The 26,584-nt window shown below is 44.7% G+C and overlaps 1 protein-coding gene across 2 annotated transcripts in view; it reads left to right on the forward strand.

The window, feature by feature from the left end:
* Nucleotides 1-14,037, forward strand: part of EXD2 (exonuclease 3'-5' domain containing 2) — a 53,737-nt gene extending 39,700 nt beyond the window's left edge. For both annotated transcript variants that reach the window (XM_004370979.2, XM_023726318.1), the window contains exons 5-9: nucleotides 1,818-2,149; nucleotides 3,303-3,409; nucleotides 3,659-3,794; nucleotides 5,348-5,704; nucleotides 7,827-14,037. In XM_004370979.2, the coding sequence (XP_004371036.1) occupies nucleotides 1,818-2,149; nucleotides 3,303-3,409; nucleotides 3,659-3,794; nucleotides 5,348-5,704; nucleotides 7,827-8,043 (1,149 nt within the window). In that variant the 3' untranslated portion in view covers nucleotides 8,044-14,037. The remainder of the gene's footprint in view (nucleotides 1-1,817; nucleotides 2,150-3,302; nucleotides 3,410-3,658; nucleotides 3,795-5,347; nucleotides 5,705-7,826) is intronic.
* Nucleotides 14,038-26,584: the final 12,547 nt, after the last annotated feature.

The following is a 26,584-nucleotide window of genomic DNA, read 5'->3' on the forward strand; positions in this document are numbered from 1 at the left end:
AAGAGTGCAATGCTCAAGGCAAACGTTCTTTATTATTTGAGCTACATTATTGTTTAGTTTAAAGAGGACTTCATGGGATAATTTCGGTTCAAGGTTTAAAGATTATTTCCAGGCAATAGATTAGGGGGTTCCCTCAGTTTCAGTGGATCCAGTAAGTCTAGTTTCCTTAAGAATTTGAAGTTCTCTTCTACATTTCTCCTCCTTTTTATCAGTATCCACCCATTGGATGCTTGATCAAAACATTCAGTAATGGTAGCCAGGTACCATTCATTTCTTCTGATCTCATGGCAAATCTCCTTCCTTCATTGTGGTTTTGATTTGCATTTCCCTGAGGACTAATAATGTTGTTCTTGTGCTTATTGGCCATTTGTATATCTTCTTTGGAGAAATGTCTATTCATATCCTTTGTCCTTTTTAAAATTGAGTTGTCTTTTTACTGTTGTAGAAGTTTTTTATATATTCTGGATGCAAGTTCCTTTTCAGATATATGATTTATAATATTTTCTCCCATTCTGTATGTTCTCTTTTCACTTTCTTGATGGTTTGAAGCACGAAAGTTTTTAATTTTGGCAAAGTCAATTGTTTTTCCTTTTATCACTTATGCTTTTGGTGTCATATCCAAGAAATCATTGCCTAATCCAAAGTCATGGATATTTACTCCTGTGTTTTCTTCTAAGTACTATGGTTTTAGCTTGTACACTTAGGTCTATGATCCATTTTGAGCTAATTTTTATGTATAGTATGAGGTAAGGGTTCAGCTTTATTCTTTTGCATGTAAACAACCAGTTGTCCCAGTACCATTTGTTGTAAGTGCCTTGGTCTCTTTATCATTGGAAAACAGTATGTTAAAAAGCACTTTGAACTCTTCACATTCAAGCACACTCTTTTTCCTGTGGAAGACAATTTTCTGACGTATATGTGGATTGCTGGATCTAGGTGGAAAATGTTATCCTAACTTGTTTTATTCTGTCGCTTTTGGTTTTTAAAAAGAAAAAAAAACCCAACACCTGCATTATATAATAATGAATATGATCATGATGATGATGTAGTATTAAAAGCACAAAAAATCCTTACTAATAGAATTATTTACCAAACTTGGTTATCAAAGGAAAACAAAAGGAATTCTGAAGTCCTTAAGCCCTTTATTAGGAAGAGCTATTGATTTTAGTTTTGACTACTTTTATTTATGACCAGCTGCCCATTCCTAGTTGCTTTGGAGAAGGACTTACCATTAATAAATAAATAAAGTCCAAGAATGGACCTATGTGACTTTTGATTTGAGGCCCATATTTGAAACCTGTTTTCAACATGTATGGCAGGTCATTTCTGATTGACAGTCACATGGGCCTGTTAATGAATCATGGTTTCAGCTACTCTAGGGGACGGCTGCCCCCAAAGTGAATTTCATGTACTCACTGTCAGATCTTTGTTAACCAACCCCCACCCCCATCCCCCCAAAAAAAACTTGAGAAAAATCTGTTCTACGGGATTGGTAACAAACCGAAAGAAACGTCACTGGTTTTATATACATTAGGGTCTTTGAGCATTTCAATAAGACATTTTAACTATTTTAGTTAAAAACATACACAGGGAACATGAGAGTTCATTATACTATTCTAGAATATATTAAAAAATAATTACTTTTCAATAGTTTGGAATTTTTCTTAATAAAAAGTTTTTTAAAGTACATGGTGCCTTGGTTATCGTGCATTTTGAATTAGGATCCTGAAAGTTCTCTACGTCTTTATGATTGACTTTGATGCTGTTCTCTCTGGTTTGCTTCCCAGATTCCACTGATCTCTGACTTTTCTCTTCAGGTAATTTATGCTGCCAGGGATGCCCAGATTTCAGTGGCTCTCTTTCTCCATCTTCTTGGATACCCTTTCTCTAGGAATTCAACTCTAGAAGAAAACAGTGGCTGCACTGGCTGGAGGGAAGTCTTGGAGAAATGTCAGGATGTGGTAGACATCCCATTCAGAAGCAAAGGAATTATCAGACTGGGAGAAGACATTAATGGGGAAGCAACAGAATCTCACCAGAAATCAAGAAATAAGAAGTCTAAGATGGATGCAATGGTGCCAGGCAGCCAGCAAGGGAGAGACCCCAGAAAACATAAAAGAAAGCCCTTGGGAGTGGGTTATTCTGCCAGGTAACCAAGTTGTTCCCTGTCTAGTGAGAAGTCACTCCAGCAAAAGGTGTGATACCTCACCTTAGGTCTCCAGGGTTTCATTTTACGTTTCCTTTCCTTCAGTGATATTTGTAGTTTTGTTTTTTTTTTTTTTCCCTTTGGTATTTTTATCCTTTTCCCTTTCTTTTCTTTTTTTTTTTTTTGCACAGTTGGAAGTGGAAATGAGAACTTTATCGCAGCTTTGTCACTGACCTGATGTGATCTTCGATCTGTAACTTCTCTAACTATAAATGAGGGGATAGTAATTATTCCTTGTTTGTTCAGGATAACTGTGAAAAGGAGTAGCATGAGGTGCCTCATACTTTTCAGGAGAAACACATCATCTGATTCCTTGTCCATTTGATATTTGATAATTTAGAGTGATATCCAGTACTAAGCCAATGTTATTCACTAACCAGTGAGAATTTTCCTGCACAACTTATCTGCACAACAGAAAGATGACTAATCAGTACTTTCAAGTGGAAGTTTGGTCCCTGTAGCAAAGTGCCTTTAGGAATTGGATGATTAAATCAAAGCAAGTATTGCCTATGAGCCAGAAGTAAATCCACATGGCCCTCATTACCCTGTTTTTCGCAAATAACGTGTACCTTCTACTTTTGTTTGTCAACCGCTTCTCCCCCTCTCCCATGAGGTATTTTCTTAAGTGCGCTGTGCTAATTTATTTATTTTTTTACTGCAACAGGGAGCAATTGGCAAATAAATGTAGAAGGCGTGCATTATTTGCATAAAAACACAGTACTTTAGTTTGAACTTCTTTAATTTTAGTTTCCTTTTTTAATCTGATGATTATAGGACAGTTTTCTTGTTGCTTTCTTCCTGTTTTCTTTCTCAGCAGAACTATGTAAATACCACTCAACTCACTCCTAATATCCCAATCCATAAATACAAAAAGCTAGAGGCATAAACTATCTGACTGATTTTTAGTTCTGTTTCCTAGCCCAGTGCAGATGGAGGAATAGACGTGGTTTCTTGCCCTATTTTTTCCCCCCGATAATTTGTACGTTTGGCCTTAGTATAGAGAATAGCTTGAGTTACTCAGAAGAGAGCATGGGAAGGCAGTTGATACCTTAACTAACAGTTTTCAGTTTGAGATTTATCTTTCCTTTCCCTGCAGAAAATCACCCCTCTATGATAACTGCTTTCTCCATGCTCCTGACGGACAGCCCCTGTGCACTTGTGATCGAAGAAAAGCTCAGTGGTACCTGGACAAAGGCATTGGAGGTTTGAGATTCAGCTGTCATATATCATCTATAGTTAGGTGCATGTGGGTACTGGCAGGGCTGGAGAGTGAGATAAGGGAGACGGTGGACAGAAGGCAGAGAGACCTTGAGGCACATGGGGCTGGGTTATTCCAAACTCAGAAATAGTGATCTCTGCCAGGATACAGTCTGGAGCAGAGCACAATTAAGGTTTTACTTACCTGGTGGAGAGGTGGGCAGTCAAACGCGAAAGCTTCTTCTTTTCTCTAAGAGCTGGTGAGTGAAGAGCCTTTTGTGGTCAAGCTTCAGTTTGAACCTGCAGGAAGACCTGAATCCCCAGGAGACTATTACTTGATGGTTAAAGAGAACCTGTGTGTGGTGTGTGGGAAGAGAGACTCCTACATCCGGTGAGTGTGGTGTTGGAAAGTACTCTTGCAGCCACATGCGGGGCCCTCAGGGGCCTTGGCTGAGTTTGCTCACTTTGGCTGAGAGGCTTATCCCTAGATGGCATCTCGGTCTCCCTGATTCCTCAGACAGTCGGCCTGGCCTTGCGATAGAAGCCCCTGCTCCTCCAGAGCACAATTCGTAGTTTCTAGAATGCAATACTATTCTTAGTAACAGTCTGCTATGGAGAGGGTGGTCCCCTTTTGCTCATGAAGGGCCAGAGACCAGTTCCTTCAGAAGTTTTGTCCTCTGTGTCCTTGGACAATCCTCCTTTGAGTGACTCAGCACGCTTTCTGAGCCTTGGTACCATCCTTAGAGTATCTAGATGACCTGAAGGCATTGGGTAGGAACACTATTTAATATTAGGGTTCTGTCTCAGTCACCTGGTGCTGCTCTAACAGGAATACCACAAGTGGATGGCTTTAACAAACAGAAGTTTATTTCTTCACAGTCCAGTAGGATACAAGTCCAAATTCAGGGTGTCAGCTCCAGGGAAACACTTTCTCTGTTGGCTCTGCAGGAAAGTCCGTGTCATCAGTCTTCCCTTGGTCTGGGAGCTTCTCTGCACAGGAATCTCAGGGCCAAAGGACACGCTCTGCTCCCAGCACTGCTTTCTTGGTGGTATGAGGTTCCCATGTGTCTCTGCTCACTTCTCTCTTTTATATCTCAAAAGAGATTGCATTAAGACACTGATCTTGTCAACCTCATCAGTATAAGCTCATCACAGTGATAGAATTTACAACACATGAGAAGATCACATATAATCTCATCATAGTGGTAGAGTTTACAACACATAGGGAAATCACATCAGATAACACAATCATACAATACTGGGAATCATGACCCAGCCAAGTCGCTACACACATTTTTTGGGGGACACAATTCAATCCATGACAGGTCCCTTCCCTGCAAGGTGAGGATTCCCTCTGGGCCAGAGACTTGTACTTTCTTCTTGGCTTCTGTGGATAATTCACTTGCCTCCTCTCCCCCTGCAAAGTGAGACAGTTATATCTGCAAAAGTTTTTCCTGAAAGCTTGGTTCTCCTTAGAAAATAATGATGGACCTTGGTGAACCAGGGGATTCCTCAGATGAAGGTCCAAACTTTCAGGAGTAGAGGTTACCCACTACATGCTTTGAGAGAGTTAGTTTCTAGAAAAGGCCATTAGAATATCTTTTCGTTTCTATGATACTTCTCCTTCTCGGGGTACAGCCAACTTCTTGAAGGTTATTGACCTCTCCCCACTCATGGTCCCCCATTTGAAGCCTGACAGCAGGTGGTCTGCACTTATTTCAAGGAGAGAGGAGCCTAAAGCACTGGTAGGTAGGTGGGCTGAGCGTGGAGTAGATAGTACTGCGTTTATGTAATCTGTGTCAGGTTGTGATGCCCAAGGCTTCTCAGTCATATTTAGGCCTAGACTAGAATCCTAGGGTCCCACCTCCTTGATTTGCTGTGTGTGTGTTTTCTGTCCTATGCCTTATATTAACGAACACCACCTTTGGGGTGGGCTTGTTCCAGAAAGAACGTGATCCCACATGAGTACCGGAAGCACTTCCCCATTGAGATGAAGGACCACAACTCCCATGATGTACTGCTGCTCTGCACCTCCTGCCATGCCATCTCCAACTACTACGACAACCATTTGAAGCAGCAGCTGGCCAAGGAGTACCGGGCCCCCACTGGCTCTGAGGAGGGCTTGCGCCTGCTGGAAGATCCTGAGCGCCGGCAGGTGCGCTCCGGGGCCAGGGCCCTTCTCAATGCAGAGAGCCTGCCTGCTGATCGAAAGGAGGAGCTGCTGCAAGCACTCAGAGAGTTTTATAACACAGACATGGTCACAGATGAGATGCTTCAAGAGGCTGCCAGCCTGGAGACCAGGTATAGTTTATTCCAGTTGTGGTCAGAGAAAGGATATGAGGAGTAACCTGTTGGCATTAACTCTGACTGCTTAGTGAAAATGCTTGCCAGGAAGGGGGCGTTCACTGCTTAGGTGCAGTGCATTGCCTGATACCATGTTTGTTTTCCATAAGAGACTTGTCTTTCATGAGGCATCAAGCCTTGACCCTTTAGGGTCATGTACTTACATCCTGTCATTTATTTCCTTGATTAGCATTAGAGTTCAAATGCAGTGGAGTTGTATCTTATACATTCTATGCAGAGGTAAATCCTAAAGTCAGCACATAAGATGAAAATAATGGACAAGAAATACCCTCATATCTCTGAAATCGCCCATGAAGTAGTATATGTGGTTTTGTGTCTCTGACCTTATGTGGGTCTGTAGGATCTGAGACAAGTGGATTCATGCTTCCTATCTCCCACGCACTCCAGGGTGTTCACCCACTGAGTGGAATGTTAGGCAGACTTGCTGTTACCGTTTACATTTCTTTTCTCTTTCTTTGTTCCTTTCTCCTTGCTTCTCTGTGAGTTCAGAGTTGAATTCATATGATATAATTCTTAAGTTTCTAAATAAGAAGTTTGTGGCCCTGAGAAATGATCAGGCACATGGATCAGATGATAAGAACGCTAGACTACTGGGTATAGTTTTGCTTCCCAACTGTAACATTTTTCAGCAGTACTGAGGATTGAAATAATTTAACTGATAAATTCACCAAACCTGGATGGTGATGCTTGTTACCTATAGTGTTTTTTTGTCAATTAAAAAAACCCTTTAATTATAGCAGCAAATATTTATTGAATAAATATTTATAGATCTACTGTATCTTGTAGCACTAAACGAATAAGCTTTGTATAAATTGCCTTAATCATTTCTTATAACAACCCTCTTAAGTAGGATTTAGATTTCTTGCTAGTAGCTGCTAATACTATGTCTTGCATTTATAAAACTTTCCAATTAAAAAAAAATTTATTACTGAATTTTATCCTCATAGCCAATTTGTGAGGTTTTAGAATAGATGCTCTTTTCCAAGTTTTATGTTTAAATATCCTGAGGTTAAAGTTAAGTAACTTGCCAAGATCATATTACAAATTAGTGAGATTGGCTCCTTGACCAGTTTCCAAATATATTTCCTAAAACAGCCAAACTTCTTATCTCAGCCATAGACATTTTTAACGAATTCATCTTGCTGACTTAGATAGATGAATATTGGACTTGGATGTCTAGGACTGAGAACAGCTCTTTGAAGAAAGATAGCAAGTTAGTGGGAAACTTGTGAGATAAATAATAGCATGTCTGCAGATACCCAGAGGGCACTAACATTGCTAGACTAGTAGGTCTTGGAGAGAGAGGATTGAGAGTGGGGTGTAGATGTCAGAGAGGAACAGAGTCCACAGGCAGGGTGCTTCCTTGAGAAAGGGGAATCTTTATTCTCAGGAGGTAAAAGCACCGTTCACACAGTATCAGAGCAGATTTTAAGGCCTCTGCTTAGTTGGAAAGGAGGCAGGGCTGCATCCTCGCATTAAACAGCATCAGCTGCACAACTGAACAACCACGGTAGCATTTCATTGTGACTGAAACACTTGGATGTGTTTAGCAAACCAAATCACGGATGTCGTTTGGCATTCTTTTTGTGAGAAAGAAGGCTCTACAGAAATGTACCACCTTGCAGTTTACATTGAGGTATTACACTGTGTTATGGAAAACTGGGAACATGTGGGCTGATTTAACAGCCTCATGTAAATACTGAGTATGGTTTAGAATAGATAGCTGAAAAAAAGGGTAAGCTGGTAACTGAGTTACCCACTCCAGAAAACCCTGGAGCTCACCCACCGTAAGCCAGACAGTAGGGCCCCTCCCAGAAGGAGAGTTCAGAACCCCCAAGTGCATTATGCTAGATTGTGTGCAGTATGACCAAACTATAAAAAAAATGACAGACATGGGAAAGAGGATGTTTTGGAAACGTTAAAGTAACCAGCTCTTTAAGGGTCTAACAACCTCCCACATACCCTTGTGGAAGCCCCGTGGCCCACAGCATTTGGAGCTGTCTGGGAGACCGCCCTATATTTGTTTTCCTCAGACCCTTTGTGCTTTGTGTCGTGGCAGGATTTCCAATGACAACTACGTTCCTCACGGGCTGAAGGTGGTGCAGTGCCACTCCGAGGGTGGGCTGCGCTCCCTCATGCAGCTGGAGCGCCGCTGGCGTCAGCACTTCCTGGACACCATGCAGCCCAGGCACCTGCCCCAGCAGTGGTCAGTGGACCACAACCATGAGAAGCTGCTCCGGAAATATGGGGAGGACCTGCTCATCAAGCTGTCGTGATAGCTGCTTGCCTCCCAGGTTAGGACAGGTGGGAAGCTGGACCCAAGGTTGAAAAGTTACCTCTTCCATTTTAATATGTCATTAGTTGTCAAAGCCTCAGTGACACAACTCAGAATTAACCCATAAAAGCCCCAAGATGCTCCTGGTGGAGCAAGGCTTTCTTTTAAGAGGAACTTATGATTTTGAATTTTAATTGGGCAGGGTCAGTTTTCTTTTTCCTCCCTCTTATTTTTGTGGACAAGGAAGGCTTTGGCCTTTATGTTTGCTCTCCCTCTTTTGCTTTCCCTGAGCAGAAGGAAAGTGAAAGATTCTCCCTGAAGGGACTTGTCAAGAGCCTCAGGTTGTTAATACATTTTTTCCTTGCCTAGCATGTTGGTTTATCTTTTGCAGGGACTGTCATGTATAAATGATCAATCTCATCAGGTTAGGAGGGGAGGAAAATTTCTTCCAGAGGTTAGAGAAGTGAACAAGGGGTCAGATTCGTTTTCCCAGTTTAACCTCATAATTTCTTTGGCTGATGGCTCTCCCACAGCTTAGCTGGTTGGGACCCATCCTTTCCGGGTCCCTTCAGTTCATTTTACATACTTAAAAATGCTCTCCTTTACATGTCCAGGACCAAAGCAGCAGCTTCTTGCCATATGCTTCCACCCTGATACTGTGGGGAATCCTTTTCTGAAATAAGTCTTCAACCTGGGTGGGACAGAGAGAAGCACCATTTTCCAGTAGAACTTTGATCATTTGCTTTGCTTTTCTCGTCATGGTTTTCATTGTCTGCTTGTTTCAGCCCCCCTGCCCACAAGGTTTTTAGCTTAACCCCTTCTGAGAGGAAGATTATCTTTTTTTTAGAATCAGTATCGGGTCCCTTCAGTGTTCTGTTTCCATCAGATTTGTGATACTGACCTCTTTTAACCACTTAATTCACCCCCAGAGTCATTTGGTCAGGTTGCAACATGAGGACTTCTCTATTGCCTTTGAAGCCTGAGATGCCAACATCCAAAGCCATTTGATGCTAATTAACATGTTTAGATGTTCAAAATAGTGGTGTTTCATATTTCAAAATAGTAGGCTCTCACTTTGAGTATGAAACCATTTTATTAGTGATTATTACTTTTTCTAAAGTATTAAGAAAACTTTCTTATCTTAAAAGATCTTTAACAAGCTTAAAAAAAGATTTTATGACCAGAATCCAACAAGAGCTCTATTTTGGAATTGTGCCCAAGTTGGTGATGGTTGTTCTAACATTGATAAATAAAATTTCTAAGCACAAAGCTCACTGCTTGTAAACAGAAAACTTTCTTCATAATTTTGTAAGGTCGGTAAATATTCTTGGGGGAGAAGGTATTTATCCTATGTTCCTGCCTCAGGACAGTACATGGTATGTGTGCACTGGCTGTACCTCAGAAACAGTGCACCAAGTGGCCCAGCAGCAGCAGCTCACAAGCACATGCACTCATCCTGCATTTTTTTCTCTGGTCCTCAAACAGGCATTTCTGGGATCTAAACTAGAAATCTTTGAAAACGAGTAGTAGCAGCCACTTTGGGAAACGTGTGTTCAATGTAGTAGGTTACTATGGGATGTATGCCTCAGTGGCTGTGCTTCATGGAGTGCAGGGGTGAAGAACCTTGGAGAAGGATGGGTGGAAGACAGCTCATTACTTGGTTGTGGTAGTAGGCTTGCCACAAGGTGGCAGTCATAGATTTTGTTTTTATATTCAGTCTTGATGAGAAGTAAGTGACTTTTATACTCGGTTACTGAACATTACTCATGATTTATGTTTCAAAATCTACATAGCTGACTTTGAGTCATTTTGATAGCTCTACAAGAAAAATTCTTCCTCTGAAAGAAGGGAGTAGGGCTCTTTCTTTCTCTTCCCCTATGATTCTCATGCTGTTGTTAGTGGGTGCCGTGGAGTCGTTTTCAACTCACAGTAACCCCAATAACAGAGTAGAACAGCCCCATTGGATTTTCTTGGCTTTATGGAAGCAGATCGCCAGGTCTTTTCTCCTGCAGAGCCTCTGGGTAGGTTCAAACTGCCAACCTTTTGGTTAGCAGCTGAGTGCTTACGGTAGCCGTTGCACTAATAGGGCTCCGTGATCCTCATGCTAAGAGGTGAGAAACACATAAGAGGTTGTTTAAGGCACAGTGGTTGCTGGTGGAAGAGAGAATGGGTTCACTGAAGTTCTCCAGTAGGGTTTCTTGCAAAGTGCAGTAAAGTAGATGCAGCAGCCAAAGTAGAGGAAAAGCTAGACTGTGTCACTAGAGGTCTTACCTTTTTAAAAGCGGTTACCGTATAGATCTGAATCTCTTTGTTCTCTGAGTTTGCCTTGAACTTTAGCAGTATTTTCCTAAGGGTGACAATTGCCACCTCAATGGAGAGATTTTAGGGTAGACATACTTAAAGATTTATTGTTTTTTCTGATATAAAAGTAACATATGCTTATTCTCTAATGAGTCTACAGAAGGAATAAAAATCATCTCTTCCCTCCATCTAGAGCAGAGCTAGCCTTTACTGATGTGTTTCTTAATTTTCTTTCATTATTTAAAAATGCATATCATATGTATAATATTTAAACAAAATTAGGGTCATACATACATACAGCTTGATATCGTAATTTTTTCCTCCCATTTAACAAGGAATTTCCTGTGTCCTTAAGTCTTTGAAAGTAAATTTCTAGTGGCTCTACCTTACTTTAGTTATCCATTCTCACACTGTTGAAGATTTTAGTTGTTTTAGATCCTTTGCCGTTATCAATAATGCTGTGATGAATATTCTTGCATATAAATCTTGGTCTGCATCTTTGGCTTCTTTAGGATAGAATCCTAAAAATTGGATTGTGATGAGGGGAACTCACTCACGTTGCTAGAGTGAGTACAAGTTGATATTACCTTTTAGGAAGTGGGCAGTTTGTATTAAGGGAATGCTTTTCTTGACCCTGGAGCTCCAGTGTTCCATGCATTTGCTGAGCTTGGATGATTAAGGGGGTAGGGGATGTCTGACAAAGGCCTCTCAGAATGCTCCTGATGTTTGGAGTCTCTTCTCTACTCCGTCTGCCTCCCCTCCTTTCTTGCCTCATTTCCCCCTTGTAGTCAGTGTGTTTTGGAAACACTGTTAGTGTTTATTTCACAATAAAAATGTAAAAATAAACAACTTTAATTATAACTAATTTTTTAATTTTAAAATAAAGGTTACAGACAGATTTTTTTTTGATAGACAAGCAATTAGTGATTTGCCATCATGAGGTGAACCAGGCACAATATTCAGGAATTTGTTGCTGCTTAAGAGTGCAGCCATAGGTTACTTATTCTAATCCGTGTTTCGGATAGAGATTGGATGACGAAATGTGTTCTGTTGAAATAAAACCATTTTAATCCCTCATTTAAGACTCTTAGGACCCCGGCAGGCAGAAGAAGCTTTTGTTCAGCTTCCTAGTCTGCAAGTTAGTTTGGGGCACTAACATTTGACTATAATTTAAATTCTTACCTCTCTTTCTGACTTTTACCCTACCTCTCTGAGTTTTTCATTCATTCATTCATCTTCTCTTTCCCCTTCATTATATCTCATCCTCACGAGGGGTATCGCTTCCTCCGTCTAAAGGAGATACTTTCTTAGTCTGCTAGCTTACTAATTATTATGTATGTTACATCAATTGTTCTTTCTGGTCTTTTGTCTTTTCTAATATAAAATGGTCATTTTTAGAGTACCTACTTCCCCCAGGAAAACAGTGAAAATCAATGAATAGCAGAATTTGTTTTTCTTGGGTGAGATAAGCTGACAGAGGGTGTGAGAATGATTCCTGTTACAATTAGCTCTTGATCTGAATAACATAAAATTAATATATAATCCCTGAAATACTTTTATTTTGGAACACTGTGGTTTTCAGGCATTCGCTAAGTGGCCCTCTCATGCTGGAGCCCAGTAACTTCTGTCTTTCCCCAGTCCTGGGCAGGTTTGCATCAGGTAATGGAGCAGGGTTGATTGAATTGCAGCCAAATGGCTCACTTATTCAAAAGTACCTATTCTACCAGCCTGCTAAGAGATGAATTAGTCATTCCCTTAGCTTGAGGCCCCAAGGCCCTTGTGTAAATGTCAGCATGTTATTTGGGAAGGTGGGAAGTACATTAGACCATTGTTTCCTTCTAACCAGCTTTGTCTGTGGCAGTCCTTGGTTGGAGGCCCCTAGGTACTGTGGGTAACTGGCCCAAATGGATAATCATTTGGGGGATAATAAAAAACTGACTTCCTTCAGAGGACCTAGTTCATGTAGCCTTGGTTGTACCCTCTTCTCATATGGCACGCGCTGCCTGAGAAGATCATTCCCTGCCCTGATTGAGCAGAGATAGTTAATTTCCTACCCTCCAGACTGAACTCAAAGCATTCACCTTCCTTCCAGCTTCCTTATTGGTTATTAATTCTTGAATTTTTCTCTCTTGCTGGATGGGGTAGCCTGTTGCCTTTCTGTCAGCATAAGCTTCAAAAGCTGCTGAGTTAGAGTCAGCATTATCATAAGCATGATGTGTGGGTCCAGAATATTCCTGAGCTGGAAAGGCTACTTACTTACACTCTACTCCGGCTTCCCAAAGATTTTCCTTCTCGGGCTGTAACGTGCTGGGGCAGAGTTGGATTCTGACTACTCAGGCCACCAGGGTATCTATTAAGTCCTGGATAAGAATCAGAAACGAGCTTAGTAGGCTGAAGGGGCTGAAAGAAACGGGAGATTGAGACATGAGTAGTTTTAAAGGAGCTGCATGTATTTGATCGGGGCCTTGACTTAATATTTTGCTTTTTTCTATACCCGGTTCTGACATGTTGGAGAAACAGAAGAGTGGGCTGGTGACCTGGGTTTCTAGTTCCAGCCACCAGCTGCATATCTTTGTACCAATCACTTAACTTTTCTGGGCTCCTTTCTGCACCTATAAAATTAGAGGTTTGAATCCAATGTGCTCTAAAGGCCCTCCCAGCTGTAGCATGCTGTAATACATCCCACTGTTTCTTTATGCGGCAGTTTCCCTTGGGTATACTATGTACCTTCTGCTTCAGTGCACGCTCTCATCCCACCCCCAGCCCTGGGAGTGGAGACTGTGCATGAAAGAAGAGGAATGAGGGAAACAGAATGTCACACCATGTCTTCCTGACCTCATTGACTGGGGAGAAGCCTGCTCCCTCCATCTGGTGCTCCACCTGGGGTCAGAACACTCTTCTCACCTGAGCAGTGCTGTGTGTGGCCCTCTGGAACTCGCATTCCTACTCTGCCCACTATTTAACCATAAAGAGAGAAGAGAAATCCTTATCTTTAACCACATTGCCAGTGCTGTAAGGTTCAATAAGACATAAGTTATGAAATGGAAATGAGGCAAGTCTTCCAAGTTTTGTAGGTGGGAGAATATTGAGGAAAAAAAGGGGACAACTTCTCATTTTAAGGTGAGGAGAAATTGAGGATATACATCATAGAGACAATGGAATAGAATTGGGCATTTTAAAAGGAAAACATTAAACCAATAAGTTACAGATATTCTCTCTCTTTTGTTATGTTGTTGTGACTGCCTGAGAAAATTCAGGGGTCTGCAGTGTTAACACATTTCTACATTGCTATCCATCATGAGTCCTGAGGCCTGGCTGACTCACAGGGAGACTGGGAAGAGTCTCTGTGGCCTGTGTCTTGTGTGGCCCTGACTTGCCTTGGACTTTGTCCTGCTCACCTTTACGTTTGGCCATCAGCTAGACAAACGTGCAAAAAAGTAAAGTTTGCATTTTATAAGCTGCTGAAAGACATTTCTCTGTATATATGTATTCCCTGTGACCTGGCAGAAAATACATTTTCTGGTCTATCTTCGTGCTTAGAGTTTCAGTCCTAAAGACAGTATGTTGGCTTTTCTTTGTGTAACGCAGATTTGTACTATGTATGGTAAACTTGAAGCTCTTTTCACAATAAACACCTAGATGTAGGCATGAGGCCCAATTTTCTACCAAATTGGGGTCTTTTTTTTTTTTTTTTTTTCCGGAAAAAGTGACCAGACAACCAGAAAGGAGGCTAAAGTACGTTTCTCTACTCTTTCCTAGATGGACCCTGACTTTCTAAAATTCTGAAATCTTTTGCCATATCCCATAGAGCCAACTAGAGCCCCTGTGGGCTGGCTTAGTTTCTTCATTAACATACGTATGTTTGGCCCTGGAGGTTTGGAAGGCCTGCGCTGTAGCACATATGGCTTCCTCTGAGTTCTTGGATACAATGAGCGGGACTAAAGTTGGCTCAGGAAAGGAACAGAATATGACTTGGGGTTAGTTTTTCTTTTTCAAATGTTCTGCAAGTGCAGTGCAGTTGGCCGCCATCCCCCTCTCAAACCATCAGCAGAGCTTGACCTTGGCCAAGATTTTGCCTCATCCTCTCGGCATTTCAGCATAGAGTTGCTTTTCAGCCATGGAATGTTTAACCAAAAGCACATGCTGTAGTGGTGGTTTCCAAAGAGCAAGTTTTTGCAAGAAGTCCATATAGTGTTGTTTTCTCAAAACAACAGCTTTCTCTGAACCACCAACCTGACAAACCCCCAAATAGTGATCTATGGCTTACCTGTATGCAGAGGCTGAGGTTTTTAAGACTACATGAAACACCTATCCTGATAGTGCACAGCTTGAGGTAGAAGGTTGTGTATTACTATACGACAGTAATAGCAGGGTCGCTACGAGTCAGAACCGACTCAACAGCACCTAACAACAACAACAACCTAAGACAGGACATCCAGGTCAAAATGGGATGAAGGTTTGGTGGTCTGATGCCAAGCAGTTTGCACTTTTGTCACATCTTGTGGAGTTGGTTACTGAAAAGCTTTATGATATTGTTTTTAACAACTTAATTTTTTAAAATAGGCAATAAGTGCACATTGTACAAGGAATAAAAAATGCATAGTGAAAAGGAAATCTTCTCCCTACTCCTTTCCCACAGTCCACCTCGTTCCTCTCTTTGGAGGTAACCACTGTTACTATTTACCTGTGCATCCTTCAGAGACATTGTGTGTGTGTGTGTGTGTGTGTGTGTGTGTGTGTCTGCCTCATGGCTTTGGGTTTTTTGTTTTTTGTTTTTTTTTTTTAGTCCCAAATTTCTTCTTTGGTTGTTACCCAAGAATATGTTTATTCAACCTTTCTCCTCATACTCTAGGTTTTAGTTTAGGGTATTTACGCAGAAACTTTGTGAATCCTGCAGCCTCAGTAGGACTAATCTGTTTGTCCCGTATCATAAAGTTCACACTGTCCATCTGTCAGCTAGCTCAAAAGCCCACGTTTTGCACAGGATTGGCCATGAGTTGATAATTGTCAAAGCTAGGTTTGTTGTATTTGACTCTCTACTTTTTTCCATATTTGAATTTTCCAATTTTTTTTAAACTCTTATTTCTCTAGCAGTAGCCCCTGGAGTACAATTTTCTGCTTAAGTTTTTTTGTTTTAAAGTAGTGCTTAATTGCTACCTAAAAGCAAACTGTAGGTGAATCTCTAGACAACCTTCCTCTCTCCAAGTCAGACATTCAGAATTCCAAATTTACAACCATGAACTGGGATGATGATTTATCTTGAAAAGCCAACTTCTCTGGCAGGCAAAATTTGATTTGATTTGATTTGTACACTAAGTTTTTCAAGAATATGAATCTCATGCAGAGCAGAGGACTCATATTCAGCTTTGTTGAACATCTTAAGGGCTCAAGAGCCAGGGAAAGAAAGCTCTCTCATCCCCAACCCTCTTGGTAGGGAGAAGAAGCAAAACTTGAATGGATGCCTTCACTTTGCTTCCCCCAGCTCTCAGCCTTATTTTATACTTTCTCTGTGGCAGGTGGATAAGGAGTCAAGTCTTCTACAGATTAGAGCTTCCCAAAGATACACAGGCCAGAGGGAGGAGTAAGGCCCTTGGTGTTTTCCAGTTCAGGTCCCATATGCTTTCCCTCAGGCCATTTTATCCTTGGTGCTCTGTCCTGCTCGCTCCTTTGTCTTGCTGTAATCTAATCACCCAAGACCTCTCCAGTCATCATTAAGAATATTCCTACTGGTCAGGGAGCTCCCTTTGAGCATCCACTTAGAGCAGCTGTCACATTTGAGCAGCATCTGCTTTCTGACAAGCTTGAAGACAGGATGAAGGAGTCATTGAGTCTTTCCCAGTGGAAGTAGGTAACACATGCAGGCTTCAGGGCTGTGTTCAATATGCTGTGAGCTTCACTGCCTAGCAGGTTGGGGTGGGGGAGTGGTCATTCCAAGATGGGCAGGGATCTTCACTGTAGCAATCCTGTGGTCGCTGCAGGGTCCCAGTGCTGGAGTGGTTCCCTCAGCCTTTGCTTCTATCCTTTTCTGGGCAGGGAAACAGAACAAGACAAAGCGCCTGGTGTGTTTTAAATAGATTCTGCTTGCCGCAGCCAATAAACCCAACAGCTTGGAAGGTGTGTGACCCTACCTGGGAGATTTATGTTGCACCTTGTTCCTGCCTCCAGCACCATGAGTACTGACCATGCCAGCCCCTTCTGGTCTTCTGCTCTCTGACCTAACTCCAGTTATGTTAATCTTCCTCTTGCTGCTCTCTGGATGGTTTCTTTTCAGGCCTTTCTGGCTTTAATATTTATTACACTTTTATTGGTTTTCACTCTCTGCCTTTTCTTTCCCTGAAGCTGTTTTTCCTCACCCTCTGTATCTTTTCATCTCTTGGAGTCTATTTGTACCTACTTGACCAAGTGCACATATCCATCTGCTGCTTCTTGTCTGACTCTGCCTTGGCTTCTTGATTGCCCTCCTTCCCAAGGCCTGCTGGGAGATGATCTGCCCCCCTCAGGGCTTGTGTGCAGTTAGGGAGGCAAGAGAAGCTGCTCAATGCCATACTGGACCCTGGGGGCAGTGATCTGAGGTCAGTCCTGCTCCAGCACAGCCAGGGTGTCCCCGATTGAGCCTGGCCACATGCAGAGCCGTGTTTAGAAGGATTCTTTCTAGCAGACAAAGCCTTGGGACTTCAGAGGACCAACGTGCCCTCCTTCACCCTAGCCACAGAGACCACTTAAAAGACCTAAGAGTAATCTAAGAACATTTTAACTTTGCTCTCTGGATTTTAGCAAAAGAGAATGTGAAGGAAAGGAAGTAATAATTAATTACTAATGGGAGATTGACTTTGTGAATCCTGGAAAGATCTATGGATCAGGCAGTGTAAATGAAGGGTCAGAGAATCTACCTTGTGCAGTCTCAGTTGTGAGGCAGGTGACAGCTCCAGACTGGGACATGGACCTCACCGATGGCAGCCGCTTCTTGGCAGTGTAGCAGTGCAGTAGGTAGGAAAGCCAGTGGAGGAGGAATCAGAGAAAGGGTGGAGGGGAGTAGGGGACACAGAAGTAATGGGCCAGCATCCATCCAAGGTTACAAGCAGAAAAGGAGGTGGAAGCGAGGGCCAGGTGGAGGCTAGAAGGTGCCATGAGGGAAAGCTGACAAGGAGCTGGCATTAGGGGAATGGGATGCTACCAGAGATGCTGCGGCCCACCCTGCTAGCAGAGGCCAGCAGCATGGGGCTGGGTAACAAGAAAAGAAAGGAAGCCGTGAAGACCCTGCCTCCCCACTCATCTCTGGCCTGTTTATTCTTATTTCTTTTATGTTCCTGTTATATTAGCAGCAGTACATAAAATAAACCAAAAAAGAAGTCAGTCTTTTAAAGAAAATAGCAAGGTCTGGGGAATTTAAGGCTGGATACTTACCCCCTTGCTGAATTCTTAGACCCCTTTGCTGGTCTGGCTCCTGGAGCCATGAGCTCCACGAGCAGCCATGAGCACCTGCCTCTTACTGGAACACCCTGAATGGAGTCCCTCTACTAACTTGACAGCCCAGCAGGAGTGCCAGTGGCAAGGGCAGCCAGTGGCTGACATGTGCCCACAGAACCCCTACAGGCTGTGGGGCAGCCAGGGGAGCAGGGCTGTTGGCCACCCCAGCGGGAGGCAGGGCTGGGCTGATGGGTGGCTTCCAGCGTGTGACTCTAGTTCTATCACTCGGCTCCTCTCCTTAGGAACTGAGCCACAGAGAGGCCTGCAGTAGAAGAAAGAGAAAGGAAAACTTTTTTCTTGCTTAAAAAATTTTTTTAGCTATAGAGGTAATAAATAAATGTGGCAAAAAATGGAAAAGGTGCAAAACAATATACAGTGAAAAGTCTCTCTCCTACTCCTGATCTCCAGTCCTCAAGTTCACTCCTCAGAGGCACCCCTAGGTGTACCATTTTCTTATACATTCTTCCAGTTTCTCCTTATTAGGTCTGTGATTCAGAAGTTTTTAATTCTTGATCAAATAGAATATTTTAAATTGTTTGGATGTATATGTATGTTTGTAATATGTATGTGTGGGATCAAATGATAATAAAGAAAATTTTAACCCAGTTGATTGCCGATAATTCCTGCTGGGGCAAGGAATGGTTTAAAATAATAAAGTAAGCAAATAGAATCCTAAATGTTAGCACTAGAAGGGATCTTCCAAGTACGTTTGTAGCAAAGCCCACATTTTAGACATGAGAAAAAGACTCAGATGAAAGACTTTTCCGGGGTCACCAGGCTAGCTAATGGCACTAAAACCCAGATTTCCCACCTCCCAATCTTCCCAGTTCCTCACACATTCTGAATGCTCAGTCTTTAGGTAGTAGACTTTGTATTTAATTTCAGGAGTGGCCTTTAATTGCCTTAGGGAATAAATTCTCTTCCAGAGTACAAAGATAAGTGACTCAGAGATGGAAGGAGAGACAAATGATTGGACCTGGATTTAGAAATATTTTCCATGGATTTAGAAATGGACACAAATACAGGGAAAGAAATTAGTAATTCCAGGAAAAACCTGAAGTCAAATTCCAATTGAGAAACATCACCCACGCATATACAACCAAAGGCACTGGCAGAAGACAGTTGGTAAAGTCTCTTGTCTATTCTGCTGGGCTCTAGGGGCCAGGCAGAGACCATGAGAGATGGCTCAGCACCACCCCTTGGACCCACTGTCACTGGGGCTGGAGACTGAGGCAACTGTTTCCTTGTTGGCAGGAGGGAGAAATGTCAACCAGACTAGAGTAAGAGGACAGCCTGTGCATGGACACAGGGGTAGTGATACCAAAGGAGAGGGGACGATGTGCCAAGCCTGCCACCGCTGGCTCCATGAGCACTGACAGCCTGAACTCAACCACCTACCAGGAGGAAATGCCCTGAGATTTATATGTGGATAAAACGGCAGAATAATTTTAAAAAATTCTCTGCTCTGGCATCAGCTCCAGACACTGTGAACAATTTCAGTATCCAAGCCAGATTGATGGGCCTTTTGATGGCTTCAGAGGGTGGCTGCAGTGAGAGGAGACGTGTATGACTGTAAACACCCTCGATTACTCTGAAATGGTAAATTTCCAGGCAATGTGGATCTGATGCTACACGCCTCCTGCATTAACAGCTTTTTCTTCTTGTTCAATTATTTTGGCTGGTAAGGGAGTGGAAATTACACTTCAGAACATATCAACGAATATTTTCAGCCTTGCTGAGAGCTTCGAATACACACCAGTCCTGGGAACATTTCCTTAATTTCTACTCCTAGTTTCACAAGAAAAATGGAGGGATCATTTTACAGACACTGTTAGACTGAAGGGAACGCAGGATCAGGACCATGTGTCTTTTTTTGCCTTCAAATTTTCTCTGGACTTATCGCCTGACCTCTTTTATTTTGAGCCAAATTTTGTTCAAACCCTAGGCCTAGGGACTGGACGATGAGGTCCTTGACCAGGAAATGAGTATTTCTCAGAGCCTAGGTCCAGGGCCTTGAGTCAGCATCTGACAGAGGCAAACAGAAATGACAGTTCTTTGTCTCGCCATCTTCAGACGAGGGACCTGAAGTCCTCATGTCTGGTGCACATGGATGTTCCCCCATGCCTAGGTACTGAGCACCTGGGCAGCAACCCAGCAACATATTTCTAGTGTTCTCACCTCTACCTGTTTGGCCTCATACACTTCCCTTCCTGAGCTCAAGACCTGGATTTACAGCTGCCTTCCTGGACGGGTCACAGAGAACTCAAGTTCAATGAAACACGCCTCCAGAGTCTCCTCCTGTGTTCCCCATTTCAGTTAATGGTTACCTTGTCTCCTAAGCAAGCCATTTACCTGTTATTCTCTAATCCTTTCTCTCTCACCTCCACCTCCAGCTAATCATCAAATCCTTTAAGTCCACCTTTCTCTCCTACTTCAGTGTTATTGCTCTAAACTACGCACAACATGGCTTGCTTGCACGATTGCGGTATTACTGTGGTTCCCCTGCCACTAGTCTCCAGCCTCCCTCAGTCCACGCTTTACCTCCTCACTAAAATTCATAACTGATCCTGTCACTCTGTTTAAAAATCTTGGATGGTTCTCCATGGCCTACCAGAGTAAGTTCAAGTTTCTTATAAAGGATAACGTCTGGTATCTGGTCCATGCCTATCCCTACAGCCTCATTATCATCACCACCCCCCACCCCATGCACACCATACCACCTACCGTTTCCTAGGCTCCTTTTCACTGACACATCTCAGTGTCCTGTGTTTGCCCCTCCTCTTCCCAGAATGCCCTTCCAGGTGTTGCCCACCCCCTTTACTTTAAGACTCAGCACTCAAATGACTTCTTGTGAAGATGCCCCCTTTGTGCTTCCATAGAGCTCTATTATATCATCTTGTGATGATTTATGTATATTTCCCCATTACCAATTAGTGAGTTCCTTAGAGGCTGGGACCAGGTTTTGTTCATTTTTGTTTATCTCCAGCACCTAGAAGTACCTGGCATGGTAGGTGTTTAAGAAAGGAAGGAAGATACTGAAGACACCACCTCAATGAGCTAACAGGCATTGGCTTTACAATCTGAGTGGCTATTTGACATTTTCATGGGACAGAGTAAGTAGTAAGCAGCAGCCTGCCACCCTAGATATTCCTTCATGCACTGGGCAAATGTTTACTGCGTGTGGACCTTAGTGCCCAGAACTGTGCTGGATACTGATGATGTACAAAAGAAGGTTGCCACGCTGTGCTCAGAGGAGCGCCCAAGTCACTGACTGGCATTTTGGTGGGCTATCTGGTCTGAGGACCTTTGTCACTCAGCTCTGCAGCGGCTGTGGAGAAGGAAAGCAAGAAGGAGAAGGCGGTGGAAATGGGAAGGTCAGGGAAGGCCTCGGAAAGGGCTCTACCTCTGGGATAATTCTGCTGAACAGTGGCTTTATTTATGCGTTTCTCCTTTGTATGAATTCCCTGCTGTTAATAAGAGCATTTGACACATTTCTTGTTAGCCCTCAGCTGATCCTATTTCCAAATGCAACAGCTGGATCATTTTGTGATCAGTAATAACATTGGTAAAAGGAGCGATGGTGGCGTGGCAGTTAAGCACTCAGCTGCGAACTGAAAGGGTCAGCCATTCAAACCCACCAGCTGCTCCATGGGAGGAAGATGTGGCAGTCTGCTTCAGTACGTCAGTACCTGGCTCAGTACACAACCTTAGAAACCCTATGGAGTAGTTCTACTCCGTCCTGTAGGGTCGCTATGAGTCGGAATTGACTTGACTTGCTGGCAATTTTTTTTTTTTTAATGATATTTGTACTTCCTGCAGTTACCCATCCCTAACTTCTGATGGGACCACAGAGAACCCAGGACAAAGGACGCTCATATCTCACAGAGAGAGTTAGCTGCTCCCAAGGAAGCACAGGACTAGCTGTTAGGGGACCTGGGTTACTCCCTACACTGGTCCGTGACCCTAGACAAGTTGCCCCCTTCCTCTGGGTTCAGGTTCTGCACCCATCTGTCAAAGTTCTTGACTTAAGAGAAAGATGCTTATTTCACAGAGCTACCCGGCCTTGTTTCCTGTCTCCTTCCTCCCACAAATCTTTAATGACCATGTACTATGTGTCACTACTATGTACCAAACACTGAGGAAAAAGTGGTGAACAAAACATACAAGAACCCTTGCCTTCCTGGAGCTTACATTCTAGTGGCAAGAAACATAGATAAAAATCCAAGGTTATTAGGTAAATAGGAGGTATCAGTTGGTAATAAGGAGACTCTGGGAGTTCCTCTTAAAGAGCCAGGTCCCCTCCACTGATAATACTACTCACTTTACAGAAACTTAGCTTATAAGTAAATTTTCCTTAGAGACACTAATGCATTAAGTATGGTCAGCTGGCAGTGGATGGCATATGCTCCACTCAATGGCTGGGTGACCTCTGCAGGCATCAGTGTCTTCATCTGTGAAATGGAGAGGATTGAGCTATCCTCATAGGGTCGTTGTCACTATGCTGAGATCATGTATTAAAACACTTGACACTGTGCCTGCTGTGAGGTAACATGTTCTGTTCACCATTCCTGCCTCCTTTCCTGCGTAGAGAAAATACGGGGGGGAGGAGAGGAGGTGTCCAGTTAGGTCCCTTCACCCACCTTTTGGATCCCTGCTGCAGCTGTAGACAGAGTAAGAGGCTTCTGAGCTGGCCCAGAGTCTCGAGGGGTAATGGGTATACTGTCAAGAACGAATACTCCGCAGAAGCTGGGCCCTGCCCTGCAGCCTCTCCCCCTCCTAGGCAGAGGCTCTGGAGTTGGCAGTCTTCCGTGGGGTGAGACAGCCCATCCCTGTTGGACCTTGGGGCCTGGCTGGGGAGAGGTGAGCAGTGGCGATAATCCCCTGCATGAGCCCCCTTCCACCCCAGCATCCCACAGCAATGCCTGTGGTAGTAGTCCTCCAGGGACTGAGGTGGTTACAAGGCACTGGATTTTGCTTTTATTTTATTCAACCCTTCCCAACATCGCTGCAAGTTAGGGGCTGTCAACACCAGTATTTTACATTTAAGAAAATTGAGGCTTAGAATTTGCGCAAGCCACTCTCCTAGTATGTGGCAAGATGAACATTGATTCAGGTTGTCTGACTCCAGAGCCAAGGTCTTACACTGAGCTGTACCCTTTCTCCCCTGTGTTGCCCTCCCAACCCCCACACCAAAATGCACAGGGACCAGAGGGCTCCCTGGGGCTTCCACGAGCACGAGGGATGCATGTACTTTTCCTAGCCCACCTGAGTACTGGCTTGGACAGCCAGAGAGCCATGCCATAGGGAGAATATGCCCAAGGAACTAGGAGTCCAAGATAGCACAGAGGAAGGGACCCCAGAAGTCATCTCTCCGCATCCCTCCTTTTACAGAGAAGAATACGGAGGTCCAGAGGAAGAAGTGAGGTCCCTGTGTGCAGACATCTGACCACCATGCAGGCTGCCCAGTGGCCTCAGCAGCCCTGTACTGGTGCCCAGAGACAGGCAGTGCCAATGGCACAGGACTGAAACCCAGCTCACTTAACCACTGTGGGACTCCGGGCAAGCCACTGAGCCTTACTGTCCTAATCTGCAGGTGGGGACACTGCAGGTCCCTAACTCACAGGGTTGTGGGAGCTTTGGAGATAATGTATGTGGAATGCTGGCACAGTGGCTGGCTCTTGGTTGGCATTCAAATAAACAACTATTGTTATTACCTTTGTTTTCCAAGTTGGACTGATGTCAGGCAACAATAAGTCTCTTAGGTGTTGCTTTGATTCTGTGGTCCAGATGGAATCCATTCCTAGGACCAGGGAGGAGACGTTACTCACTGCCATCTCTGAACACGGAAGCCCATCTCAAGGAGGGTCCAGGCTCAGCTTTGTGCTCATCCGGGGTTAGAATCTGGAAGAAAGACCATGGGCTGCAGCTGAGGTGGCAGCTCCTTGTTCTCCTCTGCTAGTAACTAGCCTGTGGCTTGAGACACATCATTCAACCTCTGTGTCAAATTTCTGGATCAAATGAGAATGGTAATTACCTGCCGCCTTACCTACCCACCCCCCTACCACCTAAGGAAGGGCTGGTTGTGAAGTCTAACACATCTACAGAGGCTACACCTCTGTTTTTCTGGTGGTGAGGGGTGGGGAAGCCTGCTTCTTGTAACAGACCTACCAGGGAGTGACAATTTGGTGCAGATTTGTAGCATCCTCACCACTGAGCCCCTGGGAGTGAGTGGTGAGACTTGCAGAAACCCTGCCAAAATCCAGTTCCTGCCTCCGTCCCCTCATAGGAGCCTTCCTAGAGACATCAGAAACTCCACCGGCCTGATTTCATTTTGGCTTGGTCCAGCTTCATCCCTTATACCAGCATCTCACCAGGGGTTGATATGATGTCTTTGGATTCACCTATATCCTCTCACCTGCTTCTCCAAGACCAAAGGCAAGTAGACCTGCACAGACCAGGCTGGGTTGAGGGGAGCATCCTATGGCAACAGAGGGCTATTCCCCAAGTCTTCCCATTTGGCTGACTTCTGGAGAGCTTTTGTGGAAATGGGGCACCAGGTGGGCAGTTCCCTTACATTTTATTGCTTGACTGGTGATGCCTGTAAGGCCTGAATCCTAAGGAGCAAGGCCTTTCCTGGACTCCCACAGATGGTACAACCACTAGACCAGCAAATAACCTCAGCTGCTAGTGCAGTCTAATTAAACTCCCCAGCAAGAGAGACCTGGGTGCTCAAGGCGCTGTTCCTGGGGTGGTGTCCAAATGCCAAGTCCTGGCCAAGGCCAGCAGCATCTTCACACCCATGCCTCTGTTGTGACCACCATACCCAGCTCTTGCCTCTGAACCAAAACCAAACTTGTTGCTGTCAATTCCAACTCATATTGACCCTGTAGGACAGAATAGAACTGCCCCATGGGGTTTCCAAGGCTGTGATCTTTAGGCAAGCAGATTGACACATCTTTCTCGCACAGAGTGGCTGGTGGGTTCAAACCGCCGACCTTTCTGTTAGCAGCCGAGTACTTAATCACACCACCACCAGGGTTCCTTCTCATGCCTCAGACTCTGCTATTTTTACAGAGCCTTTGTGCGGCCCTCTTTTGTGTATTCTCAACATTCAAGGGTCACGTTCTTGGGAGGGCCATTTTTGGACTTACCTAGGTATCCTCGTGGTTAGTATCCTGAGTGAGGGCATCACAACTGCAGCCAGCAGGGTTTTCTTCCCTTCTGGAGAAATCAGTCCTGAGTGCTAGAGAAACTGGGAAACACCACCTTATTTCACCTCTGTGTCTCAGGGTCCTGATGGGGTAGTGGGAGGTGGGCTTGATACTTTGACCTCACTCTGCCTGATTCCTGAGGCAGCATCATTTGGAGGTCCTGACCCTAGGCGGGTCTTGAGATGAGCCACAGGGTCCAGCTGGAAGCAAACTCATCACCAACTCTGCCCCGTAGCATTCAAGGACCTCCAGAGTCCACACTTGCCCAGCCTGGCCAACTTCAATTCCTACCAAACACTTCCCACCATCCTGGGCCTCAGCCATTCCAGGAGGCTCTCTTCCCTCAACACTCCTAGTACTCCCATCCTCTGGACCTTTGCTTGGGCTATTTATGCAGCTGATACCCTGCCCTCCCCTCCCCCTTCTCTGCCTGTTAAGGATTGATTCAAAGGCCACCTTCTCTGAGAAGCCTTCCCTAAGACCACCTTGCAATAAAGTATTTCTTCCTCTGTGATCCCTACTTCGTTTGTTTATTTAACATCTGTTCGTTAAGTGTCTGCTCTGTGCTCGACCCTGTGCTGGTCTCCTAGACCTCATTTAACCACATTGCCTTCTGCTGCTGGCAGCTCGCAGCTCTCTTCCGATTCCCAAAGGCTGCAGGGCTGGGGCAGACTCCCAATGATCTCTTGTGTCCTCGTCTCTCACAACTGTGTTTTGCACTTTGTCGAAAAGTGTCGGGAGAGAGAGCTTCCAGACTTGGCTCTACCCACCAATTAGCCATGTGGCCTCAGGCGAATCATCCGGCATCTCTGGCCTCCTTTTTTTCTGATGAAATGCTGAAGATGATACCTCACGGTTGTCAGGGGACAGTGAGGCGGAGTGGAGGAAAGCATCCTGAACGCTGGGAGCCCCAGGCTAGTGGAAGATGGGAGGTGGTTGTTCTGTTCTTTCACCGGCTGTGAGGCAGCGTCCCTTCCTTTGGTTACCCGATGTCAAGTGCACCAGCTTCCAGTCCCTCCTCCAGGCGGGCCCTTCGGCGGCTCAGAATCCTGGACTGCGTAGGATTCCCGTGCAAACTCAGGATTCCCCTCCCCGCCCAGCCTCCCCTTCCCAAGGACTCGCCGAAAACACCTTGAACCCCGAGCCAGAGCGGAGCCCCGAACTGCAGCTCTGCAGCGCGGGCACGGACCCGGAGTCGCGCGTCTCTAGCCGGTGACTCAGTACTGCTCGGTCGGGGGGTGAATGCGGTAGGCGGGACCGACTGGGGCCGCGCGGGGGCAGCCGCCTGGCGCTCCGTCTCCGGGCAGTGGGAACCGAGGCTGGCTCTGGCCCGTCGCCATTCCGCCGCGGGCGTCTGTCTCGCCGGGTCCCCGGGAGCTGAATGAAGGCCCGCGCCGCTTCTCAGCGGCCGCGCTTCTCTCCCGCTACTCAGTGGCCCCGGGGGCACGCGGATGCTGGAGCGCCGGGCCGGCTCTGCGAGCGAATGAATGGACTCTCGGGGGACGAGCGCGCTTAGAACTGAAGGGCATTAGGACCGTGAGGATCGCTCCGCACTCTTGTCTC

Source organism: Trichechus manatus, unplaced genomic scaffold (assembly GCF_000243295.1).
Source record: "Trichechus manatus latirostris isolate Lorelei unplaced genomic scaffold, TriManLat1.0 scaffold00010, whole genome shotgun sequence".
NCBI classification, from domain to species: domain Eukaryota; kingdom Metazoa; phylum Chordata; class Mammalia; order Sirenia; family Trichechidae; genus Trichechus; species Trichechus manatus.